At 41.0% G+C, this 25,527-nt stretch overlaps 2 protein-coding genes across 13 annotated transcripts; one reads left to right on the plus strand and one right to left on the minus strand.

Moving 5' to 3' along the window:
• The first annotated feature begins 644 nt into the window (after positions 1–644).
• Positions 645–17,453, plus strand: LOC121180470 (centrosomal protein of 95 kDa-like). 8 transcript variants are annotated; one of them, XM_041035904.1, is made up of 21 exons: positions 645–863; positions 1,648–1,776; positions 3,328–3,435; positions 3,706–3,816; positions 4,982–5,102; positions 6,283–6,398; positions 6,755–6,987; positions 7,922–7,971; positions 8,303–8,387; positions 8,862–9,061; positions 9,216–9,342; positions 9,493–9,610; positions 9,822–10,027; positions 10,632–10,727; positions 11,332–11,482; positions 14,613–14,785; positions 14,861–14,935; positions 15,129–15,281; positions 15,511–15,657; positions 15,981–16,052; positions 16,473–17,453. In XM_041035904.1, the coding sequence occupies exons 1-21, from the start codon at positions 839–841 to the stop codon at positions 16,647–16,649; spliced, it is 2,673 nt and encodes an 890-aa protein (XP_040891838.1). In that variant the 5' UTR covers positions 645–838; the 3' UTR covers positions 16,650–17,453. The 8 variants fall into 8 exon arrangements, with proteins under 8 accessions (XP_040891838.1, XP_040891842.1, XP_040891841.1 ...); XM_041035908.1 differs by having other exon boundaries at positions 6,782–6,987; positions 9,816–10,027; XM_041035907.1 differs by having other exon boundaries at positions 646–863; positions 7,922–7,973; positions 8,320–8,387.
• Positions 17,454–17,512: 59 nt separating this feature from the next.
• On the minus strand, positions 17,513–25,294 carry LOC121180472. 5 transcript variants are annotated; one of them, XM_041035911.1, is made up of 8 exons: positions 24,990–25,294; positions 23,027–23,098; positions 21,661–21,747; positions 21,447–21,503; positions 20,322–20,424; positions 19,169–19,226; positions 18,974–19,052; positions 17,560–18,782 (listed from the first exon to the last, which is right to left on the minus strand). In XM_041035911.1, exons 1-8 carry the CDS (start codon positions 25,226–25,228, stop codon positions 18,500–18,502), a joined length of 978 nt encoding a protein of 325 aa, XP_040891845.1. In that variant the 5' UTR covers positions 25,229–25,294; the 3' UTR covers positions 17,560–18,499. The 5 variants fall into 5 exon arrangements, with proteins under 5 accessions (XP_040891847.1, XP_040891845.1, XP_040891844.1 ...); XM_041035910.1 differs by lacking the exon at positions 24,990–25,294 and adding an exon at positions 23,243–23,807; XM_041035912.1 differs by lacking the exons at positions 23,027–23,098; positions 24,990–25,294 and adding an exon at positions 22,513–23,002.
• Positions 25,295–25,527: the final 233 nt, after the last annotated feature.

Genomic DNA, 25,527 nt, shown 5'->3' on the forward strand with positions numbered 1-25,527 from the left:
AAAAAAAAAAAAAAAAAAAAAAAGTTTAAAAATGTAATTTGAAATAGCTACAATTAACTTCATGACACAAACACTGTCAATTCTGACTGAACTTCTGTAGCTTTGTTAGGTCATGTACTGAGTGCTAGGGGTATGGTCAGTCAAATAAATCATATGATTGGCTGCATTAAACATCTCTGACGCTAATTGCATGTTTGTTTTGAATTATTCTGACACCTCACACGTCTTTCCCACTTTTTATGCCCAAGGATAAGAAGTGTTTGTTTCAGTGAGACAAACAGAGAGACAGAGAGAAAAGGGAGTGCAAGATCTCACTGTGATAAAGTCAGGAGTGGGTGACAGGAAGCTACAGAGCAAACAGAAATGTTCAGTGCATTTATTAACTCTAATCATAGCTGTCCAACATAGCTAGCAACCACACACTGCACAGCAGTACATATACTGTAAAAATAGATACAATATGATGAATTGTATGCAGATGACCACGTGTACATGACAGCAATCCTTTAAATCCAGTCCAAAAAAAAAAAAAAAAAAGTGTCTGTGAAGTCACTGTAGTGTGAAAGCTCACATGCTCCATCATCATTGCTTGCATTATACACAGTCACCAGCAGGAGGCGGTATGCCCCCAGCACAGGACACTTCCGGAAACAAAGACCGAGCGTAACGTCCAATCAAACAGGACTTCAATTTTAAATGAGAGCCGATAGTTCCTGATAGTTACTGAAAACCACAACAACATCGCAACTGATCCCACTGGGGTCTGGATTACAAAAGACTCTTTTTCGGCTAGTCAGTTGTTTTTGAGCTTCAGCTGCCTGTCGTCGACAGCCGTTTCATGGGAACCCAGGAGGGAGAGAGAGGTAAGGCAGCAGAGGCTGTGTTCTCCGGTCCGGAGAAAGCTAACGACACGTAACGCTAACTCACAGCTAACGTTAGCTGCCAGGTTATTGTTGCTTTCCCTACTGTCACTGAGCCAGCACCCGTACATGCTTATATCTTACAGATGATTTTGTTTTAATGGTTAGAGTTCACAGTTGAACATTTCATGATAATGTTCCTGTTAGCAAACAGATCTAATTAGCAGCGTTAGCTAGCTACTTTTTCGTTAACCGGTAAAAAACGTTAGAGCTGACTTAAGACTGGAAGGTAACTTTAGATAAGAGTCTGCTCGTTGTTTTAATCAACTCAGACTCAAAGCCACTGGTCTTATTTATCATGAACTGATTGTGTGTCCTCGGTAGTGTGTAAGTAAGTTGGTGTGTATGAGACGCGGAGAAATTACTCCCCGCTCTGAAACTTAAGTTTGCCGCGGACCGGCATACATGACTGAATTAAAGTTTTCACCCCTAGAGGAGTATGCTGAACCTGGTTTGTGAATAAATAACTAGTGAATGTCACCGAAATGAGCCCTCTCGATGTAAAACAAAGCAATGATAATTCATACGTGGTCCACTGATGTCACTTTTGTTAAGGAAATGTTACTTATACTCAGAAAGATGTGGAACTTTGCTCCAGTTTTAACTCTTTAAACACTGTTTTTGTATTATTATTTTATAGGAATACTTTATTAATTTTAGATTCAGATGTTTTGCTTAAAGACTTCACTGCCCGATATGAACACGACTATGTTCTTATTGTTTACAGATTGGGTAGATGTGGCAAATGATCTATTTAGCAAGTGTCACATAAACCTGAGGCTGAGGAGACTGACGGACTGTGATGCCAATGTTTTCATTACTCTGTATGAGAACATCTTGGGAGAGAAAGTTCCAGGTAAGAGCAAACTGCAGATGTGGCATGCCACCGAGTGGAGTGTGTGAGTATGTGTGTGGCAAAAAAACTACTCTGGAGGGTCGAATTAAAAGAGTCCAACAGGCTGTCCACTTACCCAGACAGAGTGTATGTGATCCCCTGAACAGCAGGTCTCTGTGTGGCTGTCGGTTGATAGCTTGCGAGAGAAAACAGGGCATCAGGGTGCTCAGCTACCTATCAGTCTTTATACTATGCATAGGAGTCCCAGAAAACAAAATCAATAAACCTTATGTGGGGCAAATACAAGCAAAAATGTTGCTTATGTATAAATAGAAAAAAAGCACAGCAAACTCGGCAACCTAACACAAAGTAACTCAAAGAATTAAATAACTAATCTATTGAAAGTAAATCCACGCCAAACAAAGTAAGGCCCAATCCACAAAGATTTCTGAAACTGGGGAAAAAAATGACTGAATGCAAGATGCCCAAATTTGCCCAAGAATATCAGAACCACCAAGAACAAAAGAAAAAATAACAAATTGCCGCAGCAAACACAACATCACTAAATGTTATCTCGATCGATGTATTCAAAGAGATAGAGGGGTACTTAACCGCAGGAGGGGTGGAACGCGTCCCCACCTCTCCACTTTCATCCAAGGCCTCCTCCTCTGGCACCGTGCGTCTGTGGCGTGGTGGCGGCCTGGACCCTCACGGCGCGGCGGCTCCTTTGGTCTCGGCAGCAGATACACACGACTCCCCGAAGCTGGTTACCGGACTCTTAAGATAAGATGTCGTTGCGACGTTCTGCCCAGCACGCTTTCACTGCGTTCTCGGTCACTTCTTTCTCGTCGTCAGCTCAGCTGCTTCTCCAGCTGCCTGTGTCCACTAACAAAGAAAAAAGCTTTCCCGCCACCACACACACCTGTATCTTATCAGGTGTTCAATTAGTTCCGGTAGGTGCGCACGCAACCTCTTTCACACACGCACACTTAGTCACCCTATGACATGGCTCATGCCGAAATAATTGGTCGATCAATAGAGAAATAGTTGACAATTACTTTAATAAACAGTTACTTGTTTAGGTTATTTTTTTTTAAGCAAAAACAAAGTTTCATTACATCACCTGATAATTACAGACCAAGCAATTAATCAATTAATATAGCAAATAATCATCAGAGTAAGTGATGATGAAAAGAATTACTTCTTGAAACCCTAACATCAACTAACTGTTCTTAAAGTTGTGACCTTAAACTTGTTAACAAGAGCATTTAAATTGTAAGCATAAAGCCACAAACACTGAAGCTTTTATTTTAGGTCAGAAGTTTTAGAACAGGAGTGTGCTTAGTATGTCAGGAATGCTTCCTGAGACAAACATACCATCACAAGACTGTTAATGTTGCTGAATTCTTTTCTGAATTGCTAAGAACAGGAAAGAGCTTAAGGAGGTTTGTGTGAATGCGTGTTTCTTTCAGTTTGCCATTGTTGAACATGTGTACATTTCGCTGTTTTTGTCATCTCATGTGTACATGCTTTGTGCTATTCACATCTGTGTACATCAATTTGTGCGTTTAGATTATATTGCAGAACCATGCAGTCAAGAGGAGGATGTCCATAACATTCAGTCTGTGATTGATTCTCTGTCCCTGGATTACCTTCAGATCAGCCTCTCACACATTACAGGTATATACCTTTCATTTGTAACAACACCATTGAGTCTAAGTGTCTGCATCTAAAAATTTAAATGTGCATGTGTGAGAGAAAATTAACTGTGATTCACCACTACATACCTGCATAACCTTCACTTGCACCGACTTGAAATGGTAGAAAATTTCATCAAGTCAGTAATTTTATGCCACTTGGCAGACTTCCTGAAGAGGTATTCAAGGATACAGTCAACAATAAAACGGATGAGTACTGCGAATAAAGCTGAGGATGGCTGTGTGTTCACAGGAGAAAATGTTGTCAGAGGGGACAAAGAGTCTATCAAGAACCTCCTGGAAATCTTTGATGGCCTCCTGGAATACCTCAACGAGGAGATAAGGGAGGAGTCACAGAATGGTGGTAGGCAGATTCATTCATGTCTCTTTTCCCTCATCGATTTAATAGATAATATGCATTTTTATCTTTAACAAAGGCGTTTTTAAAGATATGAATCTGAACTATTTGTACACACAAAATGGCTGCATTTTCTGTAACAATGTAGTGTTTTATAATTTTTAATTATGTATTTTAAGGCTTAGTAATCTAATAAAAAACTTTTTATTTTTTATGTAGTTAGATATTTTAGAGACTGAAAAGGTTGGTGCTGTATTAAGTTTAATTAAATAATAACATTAATTCAGAATAAAATTCTTGTTAATTTTACATAAACTGGTGTTGAAACAAAAGATCAGAACTAGTATCAAAAATCATCTAAACATGTTAAAACCTTTCCATTGATCCACAGTGCTACTTTTCCCTTTTCCTGACTAGTACACGAGTCTCTGTTTAGGTGAGATTGGCTGTCTGTCCCTCAGCATGAACTGGGCAAAATGTGTCTTAAACCCAGTTTAAGACCAGCTGGTGCAGGGCTTTACAGGGAACAGTTAGCCCTCTTCATTTAGTAGAACTGAGTATGCCTTTGTGTGACTGGACCATCCCTCAGACCACTGCCAAACAGCAATTAGTACTTAATGACTGTGTCTGCACTTAGAAATGATGTGTTTTTCTAAGAAGCCCAGGGAAATGTCCTGGATGTGGGACACTGAATTTGGGTCTGAGTTCAATAGACGCTGACAGAGACCCGTTTGTTGCAATGGAAATGTGCAAAGTTGTTTTTGACTGAAATGTTGGTTAATCAGAGCTGTGGTGGCATTGTTAGTGTCACAAATTCCTTTTAGCACTTAGCATTTAGTTTGGTTAATAGTTGCTGTGTTGAGCTGAGTTTACTTTTTCCCCCTTAAAAAGCTACAGCAGTTGTCTGTCAGACTTTTTTGGCTGTGAATCTTTTGAGGTTTACCTTTATTATTGTATTTGAAAAGAGCTGTAACTGACAAAATGTCAGTAAGTTCTTTGAATTAAAGGTCATATGAGTTTGTTCCTCCTTAAAATTCCATGGTAGTCATTATATGTTGTAATCGCAAGTATTGCTTTGACTTTGTTATTGGTTCTGTTTTTCCTCATTTTCTGCCTCTTCCTCTTGGTCATTTGTATCATTCATGTCTGTTTTTTTTTTGTTTTTTTGTAGAGGAACTGAGTAACAGTCTCAACGAGGATGTGCCCTGTGAAACCAAGGAGTCTACGAGCTACAATGCCACAGAGCACAAGGAGACTAAGCTGGAGGGAGCATCTTCGTCTTCCACTGGAGAGTAAGTGCTTCTGTACAGCACATCTTTCGCAACCACTACAGAACGTGACCCTTCTCCTTTGCTTTTCTCTTGATTAAATTTGAATTTCTGTAAGTGACATTAGTATGCCCATTCCTCTATTTATCCCATATATACCAAGTGTTGTGGCTCCTAGAAATGTGAAATCCGCAATTTCCTATGCACTAGAGAATTTTCTTTTGAAAGGCATGTCAGACTGCAGGTGTTTCAGAGAGTAAAAGAACTTTCACTTCTCTGCAAAGTCAGTGAAGTCTGCCAGTCTGATCTCTTATTTATGATTTTTACTTTCATAATGGTTTGATGCAACACAATGAATGTCTTCCTTCAGACATTCGTAGTGTGAAAGACTAACAAAGAATACAGACTGTTCCAAAAACACTGCTGACAGTCAGGTTTGCCTGACAGTCACATGACTTCAGATTTAGTGAAGATCCCGGCTGTATGTCCTGTTGACACAACAGCCAGCTGGGCTAACTTCTAAGCAGTAGTGTAAATATTAAGACATTAATGGTGCTGTTAAACAGAGACAAGTTTGCAGCTCAATGTGGTTTCAATTATTTGTTTGACTGCATGTTGTGGCAGTGCTGGTCTGTTTAATGTATACATAATCTTAAAAGTGAAATATAAAACTTATTTCAACATTAAGATGTTAGTAACTTTTGTATTATGGTGGTGCTGCCAGTGACAGTGGAACCACTGAGCACAGCCTGTGTCTGAGCAGCACTATGCAGGTGTTATGTAATCAGTGAGTCAGTGGTTCTGCTGTTTTGATTTCAAAACTATGCTGTGCCTATGCACAAGGAAGCCTGCACAGCTTTTACAGCAGCACCACCATGACCTGATCTTAGCTGAGGGTTTGATCTGGAAAACTCACTAAATGGAAAAGTTAACAAGCAAGAATATTTTTTTGTAGTGCAATCGTATGCAGCAGGTAGCCACCCAGATCAACACACATGCACAAAACAGATAAAAAAGAAAGAGAACAAACAAAATCAATCTAAGAAGGTATGGTAACGAGGCCATCACCATACTCCTTGATCCACTCTTAATCACAGCTGTGGTTTGATAACTTCCGAGGAAGTTTATTATATTACCGCATGTCTACTTTAACATGTAAGTACTTGGGTCAACCTGTGAATCATACTGTGTCTTTATCATTCAGGTCTGCCGCCCAGTCCAGTAAACATTCCCTCCATTCCTGGAACGCTGAGGAAATGGGATCAACCAGTGAGCTCATTGGGCTGGGAGTCTCTGCACGCACATTTACAGGCAAAGAAGGTAAGACACACAAACTGTGTTTCTGCAGCATCAGAAGAGGACATGAATTGTTTTATGCACTGATTAAACTTGTTCTAGTCGTCACAGTGTGCAGTAGTTACCCATCCTGTTATGTGGCATTGCTCCGAACCACAAAGACAAATTTAGCATTAACAATCAGTGTTTGGGAGAAAAGGCAAAACCTATTCAACACGCACCAAAAGAATTACAGTCATGTGATTGCCCTATAACCTCATGTTGCCTCCAATAATCACTTATGTTTTGATTCATTTATTACTGATAGATTATTAAAGTGTTTAATTGATAAATGAAATAAATCTTTCATTGAGTTCATGATTACTTTATCCTTCTGATAGGACTGTCTGCTGCTCCCCAAACCTCAGACGCCATGACCACTGCTGGTCCGCTGGACGCCCAGGGTGTGCCATTGACTGAACCGCTGCACTCGGCCATCGCTCTGCAGCCACCCAACCAGAGCAACACTCCCCACAGGCCCGACGCAGACCCACACACAGCCACCCAGCCCGCCAAAGCTGCTGAGCTTAGCCATGGGCACATGGAGGAAGAAGCCGCCCCTGCCACTACAGAGGTAGCCTTATAAAACAGTATGATGACGCTTAATTGTGTTACAGTCCATTTGCCTTTTATTTGCATGCAATTTGAAAGGACATGCAAACTACTCACAGTTCTAGTACTTTACTTTTTAGGCACCCTGTACCAATATTCATTTAACAAGCCTGTATAGTGGCATGTCAAGTGATAGCTGTCAAAGTCTTTTGAATGTTTGCTGACCATTAGCTTGTAGGAAGTACACTTCTCTATTCTATATAGGTTTATTTATACTCCTGTGCTGGTGTGAAACCATGTCCAATTACATTTTCTGCCTGTGTGACTAAGTCTTGACCTAACCTTTTCTAAATTCTTTTATGTGACTGAACCAAACCCTGATTTCAGCCAAAAGTGTTAAGCAACCGTCTGTTGATAGTCAATGAGGCAACCTAAGTTAGCAGACAGTGCACTAAATTATAAATAGCTTTCTGAACAGTTTAGTCGTGACCAAGTTCAACAATCATTAAAAGTCTATTGGTAAAATAAAAAAAAGGTGTGATTAAAGTTAATCAAAGTACATAAGTCAAAGTAAGCTTTTTATTTTAAGGAAAACTGTTCTTTAGTAATTCAGACAGTCTTAAATGTATTTATCACCTTTAAAGTGAATCCAGGGAGAACCTTACTTAGCAGAGTTAGCACAGTTACTTAGCATCAGGCCCTGACACACACAAGAGTCTGGAGTTGTGTGGCTGCTTGCACACAGATGGTTTAACCTATGGCCTGCTTCTAATGCTGAGTGTACAGTACACAACAACAGCCACCAAGCTCAAACCTATGTCTTGCGTCTGGTCCCTGGTGGTCTACTTTTTTCTCTTGTGGATGATTTTAGAAAATTGACTTTTGTGAGCTGCAGATAATGTTCAGTATTCACAATAATCCCACTCCTTCTCTTTCTCTCTATCTTTCTCCTACAGATCCCTAAACCGGTAGTTGAGACTGTTGTTAGCAATGGACTACAGTCTCCAGGTGAGTCAAAATGCATGTACCTCCACTGTAGATAAGAACAAATTAAGTGGTTTAACTGTTTGTTTTAACTCTGCATCACAGATCAGAGGATTGAAAAAAAGTTGCTGCCAGATGATGAAACTGATAGTTGGATCTGACAGTGTAGCTAGCAAATTGTGCCGTTAATTTGTCATGACCATGTGTCTGCTAACACATGAAAATAGCTCAGTGCAGCAAATTGTCACTTAAGGAAGATTTATATTCCTTGTAAACTGCAAGTTGGATGTTTGGTTAGCATCATGGGGGAAAAAAATCATTTCAGGAGCTGAACCTTACTTGATAATGCTATGTTTTGCTCAATTTCCAGCTGTGAGCGAGACGTCTTTGACCAGTCAACAGAGAGCCAGGACAGAAGCAGAGGGGGAAACACTAGAGGTAAGAGAGCAACAAGCCTTCACTTGTACCAAGTTTTACAGCAACCTTTAACTGCATGCAGACACTGTGGGAATGTTTAAGTGTTGTTGTCAGCCCTTTTAAAGAATCCTGCTGAAGATCAGGTTTAGACTTGTGTGTGTTCCTAACAACTTATTTAACAGATTCCCTTTACATAAATCATTAGCATCTAATGTGTAATGAAATGTGAAGTTGTTAAGAGGTGATCATATTGCTGTCACATGAAGGCAATATTGGCCTTGTAATTGTTTTTGGCTAGTAGTTTATCAGTCCAACCCTTCCTGTGGCCATGTATGTATCTATGTTGTAAAGGATTAGCTTTAATACACATATCCCACATGCTTGTGACAAAGTGCAGCCCGTTGCTTTCCTTCTTTCTTGGATACATTTTCTATTTTGTGTTACCTTATGGTTAGCAAGTTTATTTATTTCTCCTGTTTCTCCTCCTAATCTTAGCCAACTAACGGAGGTCCAAGGAGGGTTTTGTTCCGCACCCAGCCAGATGTGCTTTTCCTCACCCTGCAGGATGAAATGGTACCCACAACCCCTTCTCCACCAGACACTGAAGAGGAAGAGCAAGAGGAGGAAGAGGATCTGAGTTATACACGACGATTACAGGGCAGAAGAATACGTCAAAGAGAAAGGATGGACCTCAGGTAAAAGAGGTGGTTCTACAGTAGGGAGCTACATATCAAGGAATGGAATATTGTCAGAGAAATTATTTGATGAGGGGACAATTTTGTAGTGGTTGCTTTCTGATTTTCTAACCATCTCTGCTGTGTGCTGCCTTTTCTTTATCATCTGCTCAAGCAGTAACAGGTTAGAGGAGGATTTTGAAGACCCGCTATCTTATCGCAGACAGAGGAACAGGAAAGCAGAAGAGGAGCTGCATCACATCTCTGAAAATCTGTCCCATCGACTTGAAGAACTCGATGAGGTGTGTGAATTTTTTGTATCTTGTCATGCCAACTTGTCGTAGACTTTACAGCCATCAGAAGATGCACTGCATGTAGCCATGACATTTTTTTGTATCTGTGTGTTATTTCTTTAATGCTTGCAACTGCACGTTATGGTATCATTTCTATAGATGCTTAAACGAGTCCTGGGAGAAAGTGGAGAGTCAAGTGAGGTGAGAGAAGAGGACAAGCAGTCACACCACAGCGACAGCGTCATGGAGTGCCGCAAGACTCCCAGACAACACACAGGTACAAACACATTTTGGCTAAACTGTGATGAAGACATTGTTTTCACAAAGAGTAAATCAAACTACAGCCTTAAAAGTTTGTGTTTTAGTCCATTAACTGCAAACTACAAAAGCACACCACAAGTTTTTTCAATTTAATCTGTAAACTAAGCACTGAAGTCTATTAATTTCACAGCTGCAGGGTGTTGAATCGTGACATTTATAAGTTTCAGGAATACCAGACGTTGAGTCCACACACCGGACACGCTCCTTGTCACCTTCCCCTCCACGGGTCCGTCGCTCTCTGAAGGGACAGTTAGAAAATGCAATGGCAGAGGCCTTGAGCCTGAATGATGGGAGACAGACAAACCTCACAGCTTCTGATCATTCAAGGCGAGGAGATCGAAGTCACAGACTGCCTCAAAGAAAACATAGCAAGGTATTAATATTTTAGAAATGTACCTTATATAATAAACAGATACAAGCATTAAAGTTCCTGTTATACCTAAACTGAGTAAGGTTTTAGTGTGTTTCATTGTGGTTATTTCAAATAAATTTAGTTAACAGAATATTACTTTTATAAAATTCAAGAATGGATTCCTGCAAAGTGACAACTGGCTGTAATTTTCAGACGGCTCAATAGATTTAAATGCTGCACTGAAGCCTGACTGGTGGGATTTTAGCAGTAGCAGTTTAAGAACAACCGAGACCAGGTTGGCTGATTATGAGCTGGTCTGAAACTACATGCAAAAGTTCATGCAGTAAAATATGCAAAACTTTTTCACTGTCTAAGACATTTAAAGCTGCATTGCCCTGAAAATTGTGTCATCTGAAAATTTCAGATGCTAATCAGTATGGGGTTGCAATAAAATTTCAAAAGTTACATCAGTTAGTTTTGTATTTACCCGATTGTTTTCAGTAATACCTGTTCTTACCTTAGTCTGTTACTTGTTCATATTAAATTTATTTGCTGTTGTGCCTGCTCTATCCATCATGTCCTATGCTTAACAAATTATATGACTCTCTCTCTCTCTCTCTTTAAGTATTTGGAGAATAAAGACTATGAGGAAGAGCTGAAAAGATACGAAGACAAAGAACGGACAGATCTAAACAAGGCTCGCCTCAAAGCTCAGGAAGCTGTAAGTCATTAATATGAAGTGTGGTTTGGTATGAAGGACCCCTCTCTCACCCCTCCTCCACCCTGTTTAGTGCACTGAAGCAGAGCTTTGTAATAATGTAATAATGTCTGCCTACACCCTTTTAGAGTCAGCTGAACTAATAGAATCAATTAGGCTAAGCATATTAGTTTAGATGGAGTGCAAAGTTTTAATATATTTACAGAAAAAATAGAGTAAGGACACTGTAAGGACAATAACACATTCAGTATGCGTTCAAACAAAAATAAAATAGGTGCTGGAAAGCATTTCCTCAATGTCCAACTTTAACTGTAAAAATATAAACTGTACATCATGTTCTACTGGAAACTGAAGGTGGACATTTTTCTAATCTGTAAAATTCTGATTAACCATAAAACCTCTCTACGTATAAACTGGCAAATATCAAGTGCTACTCTGATGTTAAACAAGTAATAATCCAAGGACATTAACCTTTCCAACAAAGCTTTTAGTTTGGAGGAATGTGTGCAAAATGGAAGATATTTAGGAAATTTACTGAGTGCTTGTGACTGTTTGGGAAATTTGTCCCAGTTTACTGAACCATGTGCACGTGTGTGTGTGTCTGAAGGAGAGAGAGTACAGAGAGGCCATACTAAGGGATGCTTCTCAGGCCCCCAGACTGTCCCCAGCTAGAACAAAGGCCCAGCACAAGTCACAACATAAGACGCAAACCACACCAGGGCGGAGACGTCGGGAGGCCCCCAGGAAAGCTCCATCACGTAAGTCAAGACTTGTATATTTACCATGAGACCCTTCAGCAGCAGGTCCAGTTTGCTATATATAAATCACATCTTGGATTCAGTCATGCTTGGATACTGATGCATAGGTATGTACGGGGCACTGCAGATTTAAAAGTAAAATTGCTATTGTTTTTCTAAATACTATAATTATAATTAGTATTCAAAATGATTGTTTCTGCAGCACAGCACCAGCGTACCATATTTTCATTGCAGTATTTTTCAGTTCTAATGAGCGAATCTATGTCTGTCTCCTATTTGTGTTCCATATCCGCAAACTGAATTTTAAATTACTTTGGGCTGAAACTACAACTTTGCAGCAAATTTACAGGATTGTTTGTCATCAAACATCTTCAACTGCATATCAAGGATCCACTTTAAGGCACATCTGAATATTCATGCACAGATTTACCTTCATGTTAGTCGCTTATATCGAAGACAGAGTTGAGTCTGTTCCTCAGGTCTCCAGTGGGCTGTGTGATTCAGACACTCTTGTCTCATTAAGCTGTGATGGCTGAGCTTTGGTATTTGCAGGCACCTTGTCCTTTGGCTGAAGTTTCTTCTTAGCTGGTGTGTGTGCCTTATGAATGTTTATATTTTTCGCCTCAGGCTGGCTAGCCCACTTGCGCTGATAATCGCAGTAGTAACAGCTCTGGTAGACTATGAAGTAAGGGCCCCGAGTGTGTTTGCTACAGCGGCACTTCCTGTTGCACACTGGGCAGTTCTTCATCAGCTGCAGGATGGCCTCCTCATCAACGATGTGCTGTGGAGTTGGTCTGTACAGGGGCAGAAAAGAGAGCTGAGAAATTATAAATGGGATATAAAAAAAAGCTTTGAAAGAATGTACTGTCACAGCATTTTAAGCTCGTAGTTTACTCTTTACATTAGGAGAACATGATCAGAGTTGATGTGGACTTACTTCTCCATGGTTACATGGTGTGTCTCAGGTAGATTTACTTGAATGCCTGTGAATCAATATCAGTACGGTCAGTCAAAACAATCTTTGTAGTTGAAAGTTAGAATATTTAAACATTCAAAGAAAGTATAAAGTAATTTTAAACTTGAAATAAAGCATCACTTATGATAATACAGTGGACTGTATTGGACATCTTTAGACCTGTCAGCTTAATTTGGTTTACTGATGGTCTGTATTGCATTGACAAGGTCCCACCCATGAACACCACAGCAGCAGTTTCCTTTACACATGACCGCAACACAGAGCTGTGGCTACTTTCAGAACCTATAGTGTTATTAATGAGTCACACATACCACCTGTAAACCACAGTGGATGGTGAAGATAAGACTCACCTGTGCTTCTGAACTGGCCTGGTGGTCTGTCCATTACTGCCCAGTTGTCTTGCAGCTGTAAAATACCACACACAACAGGTCCTCCTGAAACACCTGGCTGCACTGCTACAAACAGAAAGTATTATGGCAGGGGACTAAAAGATGTTGGGGGGGGGGGGGGGTATTATCTCATGGCAACCATTATATACAGTGTGTCCTCATGCCATCACTGGACACTTTAGCTAACATGAGCTAACCAGCGCTTCTGTCCGTCTACAGTCGGTCGGTGCGGTACGAGCTTTGAGTTATGTGATCATATGAGTGGTGATAAATCCCCCAAATAAATCTGCCTCTGAACGGAGACACTGACCTGAGGCGGTTCAGGTTCTGCAGAGGTTGGACGCGCATCCTTTCTCAGAAGAACTGGTTCATTATGAGCCATATCTGCATGCAAAACAACGCAGGCTAACAGTCAAACCGGATCCTCATCAGAGTGGAGACTTTTCCCTCTGTCTGCAGCGGCGAGGGGCGGGGCTCAGCTGACTGCACATTACACGTGTGTTACCTCCCCGGGTTTGTTGATATCGTACGGTGAATGGCAGACTGTGAGCAGCCATATACCGCGGATGTGCACCAGTAAGGAAACAGCCACTCTCTTATTGGTTCCATGTTCTTTTCACGTTTTCCTGTTAAAGGAAATCTGACAGGGCTTCCACAGCTGACATGTCTTTAAATGCGTGGACTTTCTAACTTTCACGGATCAGTTTCCTGCCTCTTGTTATGTCTCGTCGCAGCTGACATCCAGTTTCATGTTTATTCACTGTCACCTTATAAACATCAGCAGCACACAGCTTTGAGTTTAGCTAGTCGTTACTATGCTATATACAGTAACCTACCAGCTATTTCTGGAGCTAACGGGCTCCTAAAGCCTTACCTCTGCACCCACAGAGGGTTTCACGGCTCTGGGAACAGCTGTGGGCTTCAGGTAGTAGTGTTTGGGTGTTTTAGTTCCGACCCGCTGAACGTAGTCCTCCCTGTCGAAATGTTCACTGCATACTCGATAGTCTGCCACACGCAGTTCCTTCACACTTGTGTCAGGGTCTATTTGTAGAGCAGCAAGCCACAGCTTGAGCCTCTGCCTGTCGTAGAAGGGCAGCCGATGAAAACTGCACGGCGTGTGTCTGGTCATTTTGTTAGGGCAGCCAGGAAACTTGCACACACGGACCATCTTCTCGCGTTTGATACTCTGGGGGAAGCACACAGGCTACGCCGAGCCACATCACCGCCAACAAAGTCGGTGTGCCTGCGCATGAACACGGCAGGCAGGTCAGGGTAGCTCAAATAAGTTTTTTTTTGGTTTTTTTTTTTGCTTTGATAAACAGTTGGTAGTAAAGGTAGACTTCTGTGGACTTCTGAAAATGAAAGAGAAAAAGAATTAGAAAAGATAGAATCAGTAAAATCACACGTTCACACAGTTTTCTCCATTTGCAAGAGGTTTGACTGCAACATCCCTGATAGATGTTTGGCATAAGGCATCACTGTGGTGGAAGCATGATTTTGAGGATGTTAAATAGAGATATTAATACATCTTTATGTGATCCGTGTGCACTGGATTGTCTTACAGCATCCTGCAACCACAAAAGGGCTTTTGCTAAAAATTTGACAATCTAAAGAGGAGGCATATGTGGTGCATGCAGGAGTGAATAACAGTACAAATATTTTTTTAAAAATTCTTCTTTTGTCAAACACAATATTTCACTTACCGGCAGAAACATAAAAGAGCATTAATGTGATAATCGTCTTTGTGTCCACTCTCTCTTTACAGTGAAGGTGAAGGAGAATGAACTCCTCCCTGTGCTCCTGGAGGAGTTGCCCCACCTTCACATCTCTCCTCACGCTCTGGGCAGGATGTGGGAGCAGCAGATGCAGCAGGTGGACAGACTCCATGCACTGTCAACCTCTAACAACCACCAGCGTCGCAGCAAACTCTCCAGCCAGGTAGGATGGTTGCCTTTACAAGTCACAGCGGAATCACATGGGATGTGTTTACTGATGGATGAATATGTCTTCCAGGTGGAGGAAGCCCAGAGGAAACATGACCTGCTGGTGGAGATCGTCCGCAAAGAACAGGACCACAACAGGCGTCTGGTGAGCATAAGCACATAAACACACACTCAAACGATGCCTTCAATATTCAGCTACCTTATGATCAGCAGTTACAATGCATGTTTAGAGTGTGGCTGCGTTTTCTTAAATGAGTAAACAACTCTAGCCCATTCTGGACATACAGTGTTTGTCATACTAAGCTGGACACTCACATGCTAAGATGTTTAACTTCCAGAGAGACTTCAAAGAGCGTATCCAGCAGCAGAAGTCGACACAGAACCGAGTGAGAGAGCAGAGGCAGCAGATAGCCCGCGCTAAGAAGTACTACAACGACTACCACGTTCAACACCGTGCTCGTCTGATGAGGGCACGCACCAAGGAGGAGAGGGTGGGTAGTGAAGGCCAGTTAACGTTAAACTACGTCCAATGAAACTACGTTGTTTTTGTTACTAAGCCATTAAATTTTCAGTGATATTAAACAGAGACAACAAGCAAACCATCATATTTTAGAAACTGCCTTCTCACTGTGGGAGGAACCAAGAATTGACAAGTGCAATCAGATATGAAGTAATATTACTAAGTTAAAGATTAAATTACGTGTGTGTGTGTGTGTGTAGATGTTTCGGCAGCTGTTTGAAGAGGGTTTGGAACTACAGAAAGTCCGGTTGAGGGAACAGAGAGCCTCCGCCAGGGAGCAGCGACTGGAACATCAGAGACGACATCAAGACCAGATCAAGTCTATGGAGAACTACTACAAAGACCAAGTAGGACACACACACACAGTGATCTATGCAAGAACCAAGTAGCCACCCACACCTTCAGTATTGTTTATGGTCAATCGTTTACCCTTTTTTAAATTCACAAGATAATGGGTAAATTAAGCTTCAAAGAACAAAGTAACTTCATGTCCGTCTGTTTCAATTCAGAAGAATTTGAAGAGTCTTCAAGCAGCAACACACACACAAACAAAAAAAATTAAAGTGGCAAATTCTGGAGGTAGTCAGGAACAAATCTGTTATTTGTGCACAGACAGATACTCCACTCATAAACTGCAGGTGAACTTAAAATGTGCTTTCTCTTTCTTCAGTTTTCACTACTGGCTGAAAAACTTGCACAAGAGCGGCAGGAGATCCAGGTTCGGAAAAAAGCTCAAGAAAAGGTAAACCTTTGAAATATTACTGCTGTGAATTACTGCACATGATGTTCGCCATAAGCGGATTACATATATATGATGAATATCTGGTCTGAAATACTAAAAGTTTACAGATGTTCAAAAAGTGGATAAATCATCGGAAAATATAACTTTTACAAATCCTTCATATGATGGTGCTCTTGCTATAGTACTGCAGTCAGTCTGCCGTCTGTGGTTAAATGTCAGAATTCATCACATCATTTTTATGTTGATGGACTAATTGTAGGGAATTAAAATGCAACAAATTACCAACTTGGACGTGGCTTTCATCATGCTGGTCAGACTGGTGTCTTTGAGATATTGTTTACTGATGTGAAGCTCAGTAGCCAGCATGACTGTTCACCGTCTTTTCCGGACACTGTATTCATTAGTCTGATGTGATTTCAGGCCCTGCTGAAGATGAAGCGAGAGCTGCGTTCCAGGATGGAGCGTGAGATCGGCGAACTGCAGAAAATCATCATCCAAAACGACGAGGACGACTACTTCCAGGATCTGGAGGTCCAGAGGCTGCGTAATCGCGTCCAGATGGCTGCTTTCCAGTACAACACTAGCTATCTGCACTGACCGGTGCTGTTGTAGGAGCCACTCAGCGAAGGCTGGATTTATATTATATGCACATGATGCAAGAGAGTCTGTTTGTGCCATTAACAACTAAGGGTACGACATTTGGACGGCTGAACAGTACTGTCTCCTCAGGCATCTTCCTTCATACATTTGCACAGGAGAAGGAAATTCACATCGTAAGAACTTACAAGTCCTGATTATCGATTTATAATGAACTGAACACACTCCGACAAAATGTAGCTATTAGCTAACTTAGCTAACTCTTCCTCTCACCTCAGCTGCTATACCTGAACTTAAAGACACCTTGGACCAAGTCCCCTTCTTCCACTGTTTCAGTACTTGGTAACTAAGAATGTTTTAAAGTGGCTCTGTCACTGTGCCGTCTTTGTGTGCTGTTATTGTAGCAGAAAAATGAGTAAAAACGTTCTTCCCCTTGCCAAATAGGGACCACTAATGCAAAGTATGAATGTCACACACTGACAAAAGAGTTTTAACGGTTTTTTTTTCTCTCCTTTTATGTGCGATGTCTTCCTTTAATATTTTAACCATGCCAGATTATTTATTTTTTAACGTTAATTTTTGATTTTTAATTAACCTGGTGTTGTGCTTTCTGATCACCGGGGGCGATGATAATCAGTCTTTGATGACGTCTCCTTTTCCTCACTTTCGTTGTGATTGTTTTTAACTCACAGCCAAAACTTAAGATGTAGTAGTTTTGGACCAGAACACAAAAGGTTGCGATGTTAAAACACTGTCTACTCATAAATGTGCGATGTCATCACCCATTAAATACGTGGGCTCCCTCATCCTCTCAGACTGCAGTGTGTCACAGGTTAAGGCTCTATGTTATTTACACAAGGTGCTGGTTAATGTTTGTGTATTTTATCGAGGTTTAATCTTATTTTAATACACTTGACCAGAGTATCAAACATATAAAGTAACAGTCGCTGAACAAATCCTGTAATGAAGCAGTTCCAGCTGTAGCAAAACAAATCTATGTAAATTTCATGTCCAAATGGTGTGAAGAACAAATCAGGTCATTGACTGAATGATGCTAACTGAATGCTAGTTTCTGATTGGCTGCAGCTGGACCTCAGATGCTCAAACAGGGAGTTCTTTCGGCTTAAGTGCACAGAAAAAACAAAATGTTGGTCAACTGACAGCTTCAAACTTAGGTCCCATTTACACCTGGTATTAACGTGTATATGTATTCCCTCCTGGTACAGAAGTGTTATTGTTACGTTGACTTTGCCTGCACTGTATGCTACAGCTCACTTGTCAACAAACATGGCAGCAATCTTCAATATTGCTGAAAAACGTTAAAGTCTCGTTTAAGCATTGCTTAATGTGGAACTACAAATAGGCACAAGGATGATGACTTTGAAGGAGAAAATCCCATCACTTCCAAAAAAGTCTTCCAAGGAAAAGCCAAAATAAAAAAGTTCAACTTCTGCTGTTACAACCTGTGTTTTACTGCAAGTGTAGTTTTGTTGCAGCAGCCCCACTCCTGACCACCAGCAGTGATTTAGCTGTTCACCGTACGTCTGTCTGACCTGCCAGTCACAAGCATGTATTCTCCATTGCAGTGGTGTGAGTGCTGTTAACAGACATCACAGGCAGAGTTAACCACCCTCTAGTTTGCATCAGATAGTTCCTCAAACAAAGAAAATGCCGAGACGCTGATGATGGTGTGACAACATTCCCGAGAAACGCAGCAGAATAACCAGGAGTCCGGCTGCTTAATCCAGTGTGTCACAGGTTAAAACAAATACTGGAGCACATTCCTGGTTCAGCGTAATCCCAGTGCAGCCACTGTCCGCTTGGAGCATCACTTCAGACATGACACTTTCTCAGCTTGTGTTACTGCTTGGCGACATTGCTGTGTTGGTCTGTCCATGTGTCGTGTCTTTCCCATTGATGTGGAAATCACTATCGTCTTTGTCGTCGTCGTCATCATCATCATCATCTGGCAGGTTAGTCCATTTACAGCGGCTTTGACAGAAACAGCAAGCCTGGTTAACCACAAGCTTCAGTCCTCTGACGTGTTTCCTGACTGTGCACTGTCTGTTGCATTCCCGGCATGACCTGAACAGCTGGAGGATGCACTCTTCATCAACAATGAACTCCGAGGAGCTGAGGGAGTGAGAAAAGATGCAAATGAGTCACGTGAATAAGAGATGAACTCTTATAACTGTTCGCTCAACAGTACTGTGATGATGCATGTATACATCACACCAATGAAAAGGTTAAAAAGAGAGAGGTGATCAGTCCAGAACTGAAAGCTGGAGATCATAGAAAGAAAACTGGGGAAATCTTAGCACTACCTCCCCAGGTCCACCAGGTAACGTCCATCTCCCACACTTAAAGAGGTGCTGAATTCCTCATCCTCGTCTTCTTGAATATCTGTGTGGATCCATTTTAAACTAACATCACTCTTTACTTCACTTTTCCTGTTAATAATTTGCTTGCAATCTACTTTGCGAAAGAGGGACTCTGCTAACGTGAAGGTGACTCCTCACCTCTGTTTTCTTTATTTTCTGACAGCCTGTTTGTCGTCCACTCTTTTTTCTCTGGCTCCTTAAAAGGGGACAAGGAACAGAAACCTAATCAACACACAGCTTAGTGGAAACAGGCAATGCAACTGTACTTATATAGCACGTCATAGCATTAAAAAAAATAAAAGTTGAAAAAGTGCAGTGTCCACAGCTGCAATGAATGAGTGAGATCCTCAACAGAGGTGGAAGCAGAACTTGGCAATAGAGACAAAAGAGCAGCCAAATCATTTGTTAGTGTAACAAGCATCTGCAGACACACCGCAAACTGCAACATAAAATTTTCATTTGTCACTAAATTTCACTTTAATTAAAGAACATCTACTTTCATCTTGGGCTCAGACAAGCTAGTAGCATTACGTCGGTGTGATTCAGAAACAGCTGCTAAACTCAAATCAAAGTCATTGATGCTTTCACTGTGTGCAGTGTGATTCATGCAGAAGTGATACACAAATAAGCAAAGCAGGATATCCCATGCAGGCAGCTACAAATGATGGATTACTGTAGACGTTTTTGTTCATGTCTTTTACATATAATGTTTGTTGGTGTTAAATTAATTGGGCAAAAAGCAAAGAAGTCATAACTCTTCCAACTGTGGATGTACTGCATCACTCTATGTTCTCAGCGCTGCTTTGGAGTTAGAGACTATACTGAAATATTCTTCAGTGAGCACATCCACATTGAACAATCCTCAAATGTTCCAAAAACATTATAAATCTATTTTTTTTAACTGTCCATGGCAAATAACATTCATTTTCAACATAAATTAATCTGATGTTTTCAATGTATTGATTGTTCGGACTATAAAATATAAGAAAGTGGCCATCACAAGTTCCCTGAGTGTAAGTATTCAAACTTCTTGTTTTGCCCAGCCAACAGTCCAAAACCTTAAGACTTTCACTTTACAATTATATAAAGCAGAGAAAAGCAGCATGTCCACACATTAGAGAAGCTGGACCCAGTGAATGTTATGGCTTAAAAAAAAAAAAAAAAAAAAGATAGAAAGAAAGGCGGTAACAATTAGCCAAATGTCAGAACAGTCTATGATTAATTTTCTGCTGATTGATTAATCGACCAATGTTTCAGCCGTATATGAAAGATCAGTCAGGGTCCTATTTACCTTTCCATTTTCAGATGACTGGACAGAAACAGCAGCACAAGTTTCCCGTTCAACTTCATTTGGTGAACTCATCATAAACGGGTATTCGTAATGCACACTTTCACTAAACAGACAAAGAAGCACCAGAGTATAAATTATTTTTAGCTGCACGTAAAGCCTGTTCAGGCAGGTTGTGTGTGTTTTTTTTGTTTTGTTTTTTTTTAAGTACCAATAAAGATTGACATCTTTCACCATTTTTCATCAAAGTTACTGTAGTTAAAGATAAAAGAATGAAACAACATGAATGTTTTCCATTGGCCTTTATCAGTTACACAAACAGTAACATCAGCACCACTGTGAAGATGTGGTACTAAAAATGAAACGATACCACTTTCTGATAAGGCATCATTTATAAAGAGTTTATTAGCTGAAATGAATGACTATTACTTGATATTCCCTAATGTCTCACAGGACTCCTGACTAACTTTTGGTTCCATTGGTGAGCCTAACTTTTTGATTTAGGTGCACCTTTTGGAGTTGCAGTAACACATTTTAAGCATTATCTTATTTGTTAGTTCCCACACACATTTGTAATTTCTTAACATATTACGAAAATGATTGTAAACAGGAATAAAGTTGCAGATAAATCTTTTTTTCTTTATTTAAATCACAGCACAAACAAGAAACAGCAATAACATCAACTGTTTAAAAAACAAAAAAAATAAAAAAAGGCATTTATGTTTAAAGTGCTTGACAAACTCAGACAAATAAATCAAACAAAATGACTCAAACAAAAATGTGCGTAGCTCCCGGATCATTTCAGAGTATCCCCTCCTCATGTCCCTCAGACAGCCAACATCTATAGTGAGGACTCCTTGCCCTTTGCCACTGGGTGAACCAGTCTGCAACACACTCTGCTGCACTGAAGCTCTCCTAACTAGGCCCCTCAACTCTGATCAATCAATCAAAACAAATCAATCAGTCTGAGTAATGCTACACACACAATCAAATCTACTAAATGTCAGCCACACTGATGCAACCAATGAAAATGTGTAGTCGCACTTGACAGATGTTTGGTTCGCACTGTAGAGCCATGACACAGAAAATGCATTTAGTGCAAAGAAGTTAGGACTGTTAAAGTGTTACCTTTGCTCAAGGCCCTGAATTTCTGTGGCTTCTGCAATGACATTCAGATGCTCATCTCTGTAAAGAATAACCAGAGCTTGTTCTATACTTCACACATATGGAGAGATAACAGTGAACATCAACTCAGAGAGAGAAAAAAAAACATTAAACAGCAACTTCTTAATTGTCATCAAACACGTTAGGACACAACAATAATTTCAATGTCATGACTTGCCTGTCTGTCCCATCAAAGACACCGGTGACAGACACTGCTGGGGCTCTGACCTGAAAAGGTTTCCCCTTTGTGGCACCCCTCTCATAGCTGGAGAAACAACAGCAACATTAAGAAAGTAAGTGCTAAGTGACACATGTTGTCACGACCTAAAGGTGCTGGGAGGGATGGCTCACCTGAACAAACCTATCAAAATAAATCAAGAATAACTCAACAACTCTCAGCTCAACTACAAGCACGACCTCGGGTATGGATAAATACCAACTTGGAAAATCTGACTGTATGCTCAGTCTCTTTAAATTTATAAATCTTATAATCTGTAAATTAAATGCAGCAAAGGGTAGCCAATGGGTCCCCTGCCATTCACTTGGATGAACAAAGTGCCTACAGAGTGATGTTTTTTTTTTCTTGGAACAGAATCTCAACACAAAGGACTACAGATACACATCAATGGAGGCTCTGGATACACAATGAAACCTTTGACACCCGTTTATTCTGTGCATCACCAAATTACATTGATGTGGACAGTAAAAACAGCAATGAAAACCCCTACACTGCAACTTTTTGTATATATTTGGAGCAAGTTAACAATATTTCTCTCTTGTAATAGGAACTGCACAGGGATTTGATTAAATAATTAGCAATTAGCTGATCATCACTAGGTCTTCTGGGTCCAAGTGGCATAAAATTCTGGTTTTGGCACATTAATGTAAAATTACAGTCCTGGTATCAATGAAGTATTTTCCAACACTGACATGGGGAAAAGGTTACCTTTGTTGTGTAACTATACCCATGGCCATGTTCTAGCTAGAGATACCAGACAGCAAATTACATGTGATTAGTCAGATAATTTACCTGTCCAGCAGAAAACAGGCAACTTCGGCGTCACTCTGAAAACATTTGTCCCTCATCAGAGATTTCCATCTGGGAAAGGCCACACCAATGTTTATCCTTGTTCTCTGCCGTCGCCTGTCCCGACTGCGTTTTGCCTCGCTTCGCTTCTGTAGCGACAAGGATTCACGCTCCTTTGCTTTTTCTTGTGCTAAATAATAAGTATGTTCCTCCATTTGTCAAAAATCCGGGTTCTCCTCTCTTCTTCGTCTTCCACCCGGTGACACAGCGCCACCCAAATTCAAGCTGCCACTTCAGCGGGCTCCGTGGGAGAGGACCCGCACAACGAGTCGTAGTTACGGGTGATTATACACTTATGAAAACATCACTGTTGATACTACATTCAAGTTGTGCTAAAAGATCCTCCAAAACCCTACACACTGGTCCTTTAAGAAAACCATACCAGCCTATAAAGCGGTGCCTTATCAGAAAGTGGAACCAGCAAAACAAACAAATCTACACACCTGCTCTCACTCACCAGGTTTCAGTTGAAGAACTCCTCTCCAGGCTCGGCCGCTCAGGTCGACTCTCTGACTTGGTCCGAAGATAACTACAGTCATAAAACACGTTGGTGAGCTGGCTGATTCATTCATACAGTTTATGGAAAAACACAGACAGCACATCTTTTCGCTGCATTAGCGCCGAACCTCCGAAGGTAAATTCACATTTAGAGTCCTGGTGTTAGCTAACCTACCTGTCCAGCAGAATAAAAGCCATCTTTGAGTCCGTTTTGATGCCGTATTGTTTCTTCACTTGTTGCCACTTAGTAATTGCCGCCCCGATAGTTATTCTCGTCTTGCTGCGCCTTTTGTCACTTTCTCTCTTTGCCCGCTGGCCTTCCTCTGACCTAATCCTTTTCTTCTTGACGGGGGAGTCTGTGTTTACTGACTTTTTGGGCGCTTCGGCCGCCATATTTGTTATTCTCAGCGTATTGATATAAGGTGACATCACGTCCGGTGAGCCAATTTCCCAGGTCACATAATGTGACGGGTCACAGAAAATGGTGCAACACCTGTTTACTACTTTATCAGTATTAGTTCAACGTCTGTTTCGGCTTTATTTAATAAATATGTACTGTTTGGGTTTTCACGGTTTCACTGAGTAGAGGCTTCTGTCTGGCCACTCTGCCATAAAGCCCAGATGGGTGGAGTGCTGCAGTGACGGCTGTCCTTATGGAAGTTTCTCCCATCTCCACACAGTATCTGTGGAGCTCAGTCAGAGCGACCATCGCGTTCTTGGTCACCTCTGTTACCAAGGCCCTTGTCCCCCCAGTTGCTCAGTTTGGCCAGATGACCAAGTTTAGGAAGAGTCTTGCATGTTCTTCTCCTCCTGTTTACAAAATATGGAAGCCACTGTGCTCTTGGGAATCTTCTTTTTTTTTTTTGGTAGCTTTCCTCACATCTGTGCCTCAACACAATCCTGTCTCTGGGCTCTGCAGGCTGTTCCTTGGACCTCATGGCTCGGTTTTTGGTCTGATATGCTTTGTCAGCTGTGCAACCTTACGTAGACAGGTGTGTGCCTTCCCAAATCATGTCCAATCAGTTCAATTTACCGCAGGTGGACTCCAATCAAGGATCAGAAACATTTCAAAGATGGTCAAGAGAAATGGGACTCATAGCAAGGGGTCTGAATATGACAATGTCAATGTGATATTTCAGTTTTCCTTTTTAATAGATTTGCTAAAATTTAGGATGCTATGTCTGGATTTCTCTAGATAGAACCGAATGAGGACTTGTTCCTCACAACTTTCAGCACACCTGTTGGCAGAATAAAGTGGCTCAGACTACCATTTGGAATAAAGTGTGCCCCAGAAATTTCCAGTGTTATGCACTGGAAATATTCAAACAGGCATTATTTAGATTAATTACATACTCAGAAATCTAAATGGTTGCTTTTTTTTTTGCCAGAAAAATATAATCAAAATCGCCGCCACTGCCTCCGCTTGCCTGATAAAGTAGATTGCTAAAAGCAAGCTGGTCAACTTACCAGCATCATCAAGCCCCAGGTAATGCTGGGTAATGCCCCGTGTAAACAGGTAATATTGGCTTACCTGTCCAACAGGAAGAAAGCCAGCTCGGGGTCGATTTTGATCCCCAAAACCAAACGAAGGTCCCTCCATGAACTGAATGCCCTGCACGCTGTTAGGGGGCGGACGGCACGCGGGAACAAACATAAACGTCACATCCTTTGGGACGTTAACAGACAGGAAGGAGGCCCGGGGAGGCCTCTCGTTTGAAGTTACGTTACAGTCCGTTCACACATTGGCAGTAACACAGCGATTGTGGAATTGTAACAAAAGCAACCTTGTAAATTGCTAAACATTTTTTACATATAGCATATTTAAGTCTGGTCTAATTCAATCAACTATGGGAAGGGAGGCCCCAGAAAGATGTAGGAGAAACCCACAGGTGTGTTTCTTACCTCACGTGTAGTTTACTCACATATTTATAAGAAAGATAGCCATCTCAGCGTCGGTTTTGAAGCCATTCTTCTCCCGCAGTTTTTTCCAGGGACTGTACGCCGGGCCGAGGTTTACTCTGGTCCTCCCTCTCTGTCTGTCATTCTCCCGCTTCACTCTCCTGGCCTCCTCCGACAGAGGCTTCTTATGTTTCTTAACACACAGACCAGTGGCTACTGATGGTTTATCGTCCATGCCTTCACAGTCTTCCGTTTTCCCCATTTACACGGCGCTGGCTTATGGCAACGACATCACGAATCTGGGTTAAAAATAAAGGCTAATATGTGGCTCTTATTTTTATGTTTTGACTTTTTGGCTCTTCCCGTTTGCCGTAACTCAAAAGGCTTTTTATTTAAACTTTATTTAAAAGTATCACATAACAGAACATTAAATAACCGAATCAGTATGTCCATTACACTATTACAACACAATCTAAAGATATAAAAGAAGCATGTTACATTCTTTTTATACATAACTTACAATTATGAAAGCAGGATAAAAAAAAACTCAAAAAATGTGTG

Source organism: Toxotes jaculatrix, chromosome 4 (genome assembly GCF_017976425.1).
Source record: "Toxotes jaculatrix isolate fToxJac2 chromosome 4, fToxJac2.pri, whole genome shotgun sequence".
NCBI classification, from domain to species: Eukaryota; Metazoa; Chordata; class Actinopteri; family Toxotidae; genus Toxotes; species Toxotes jaculatrix.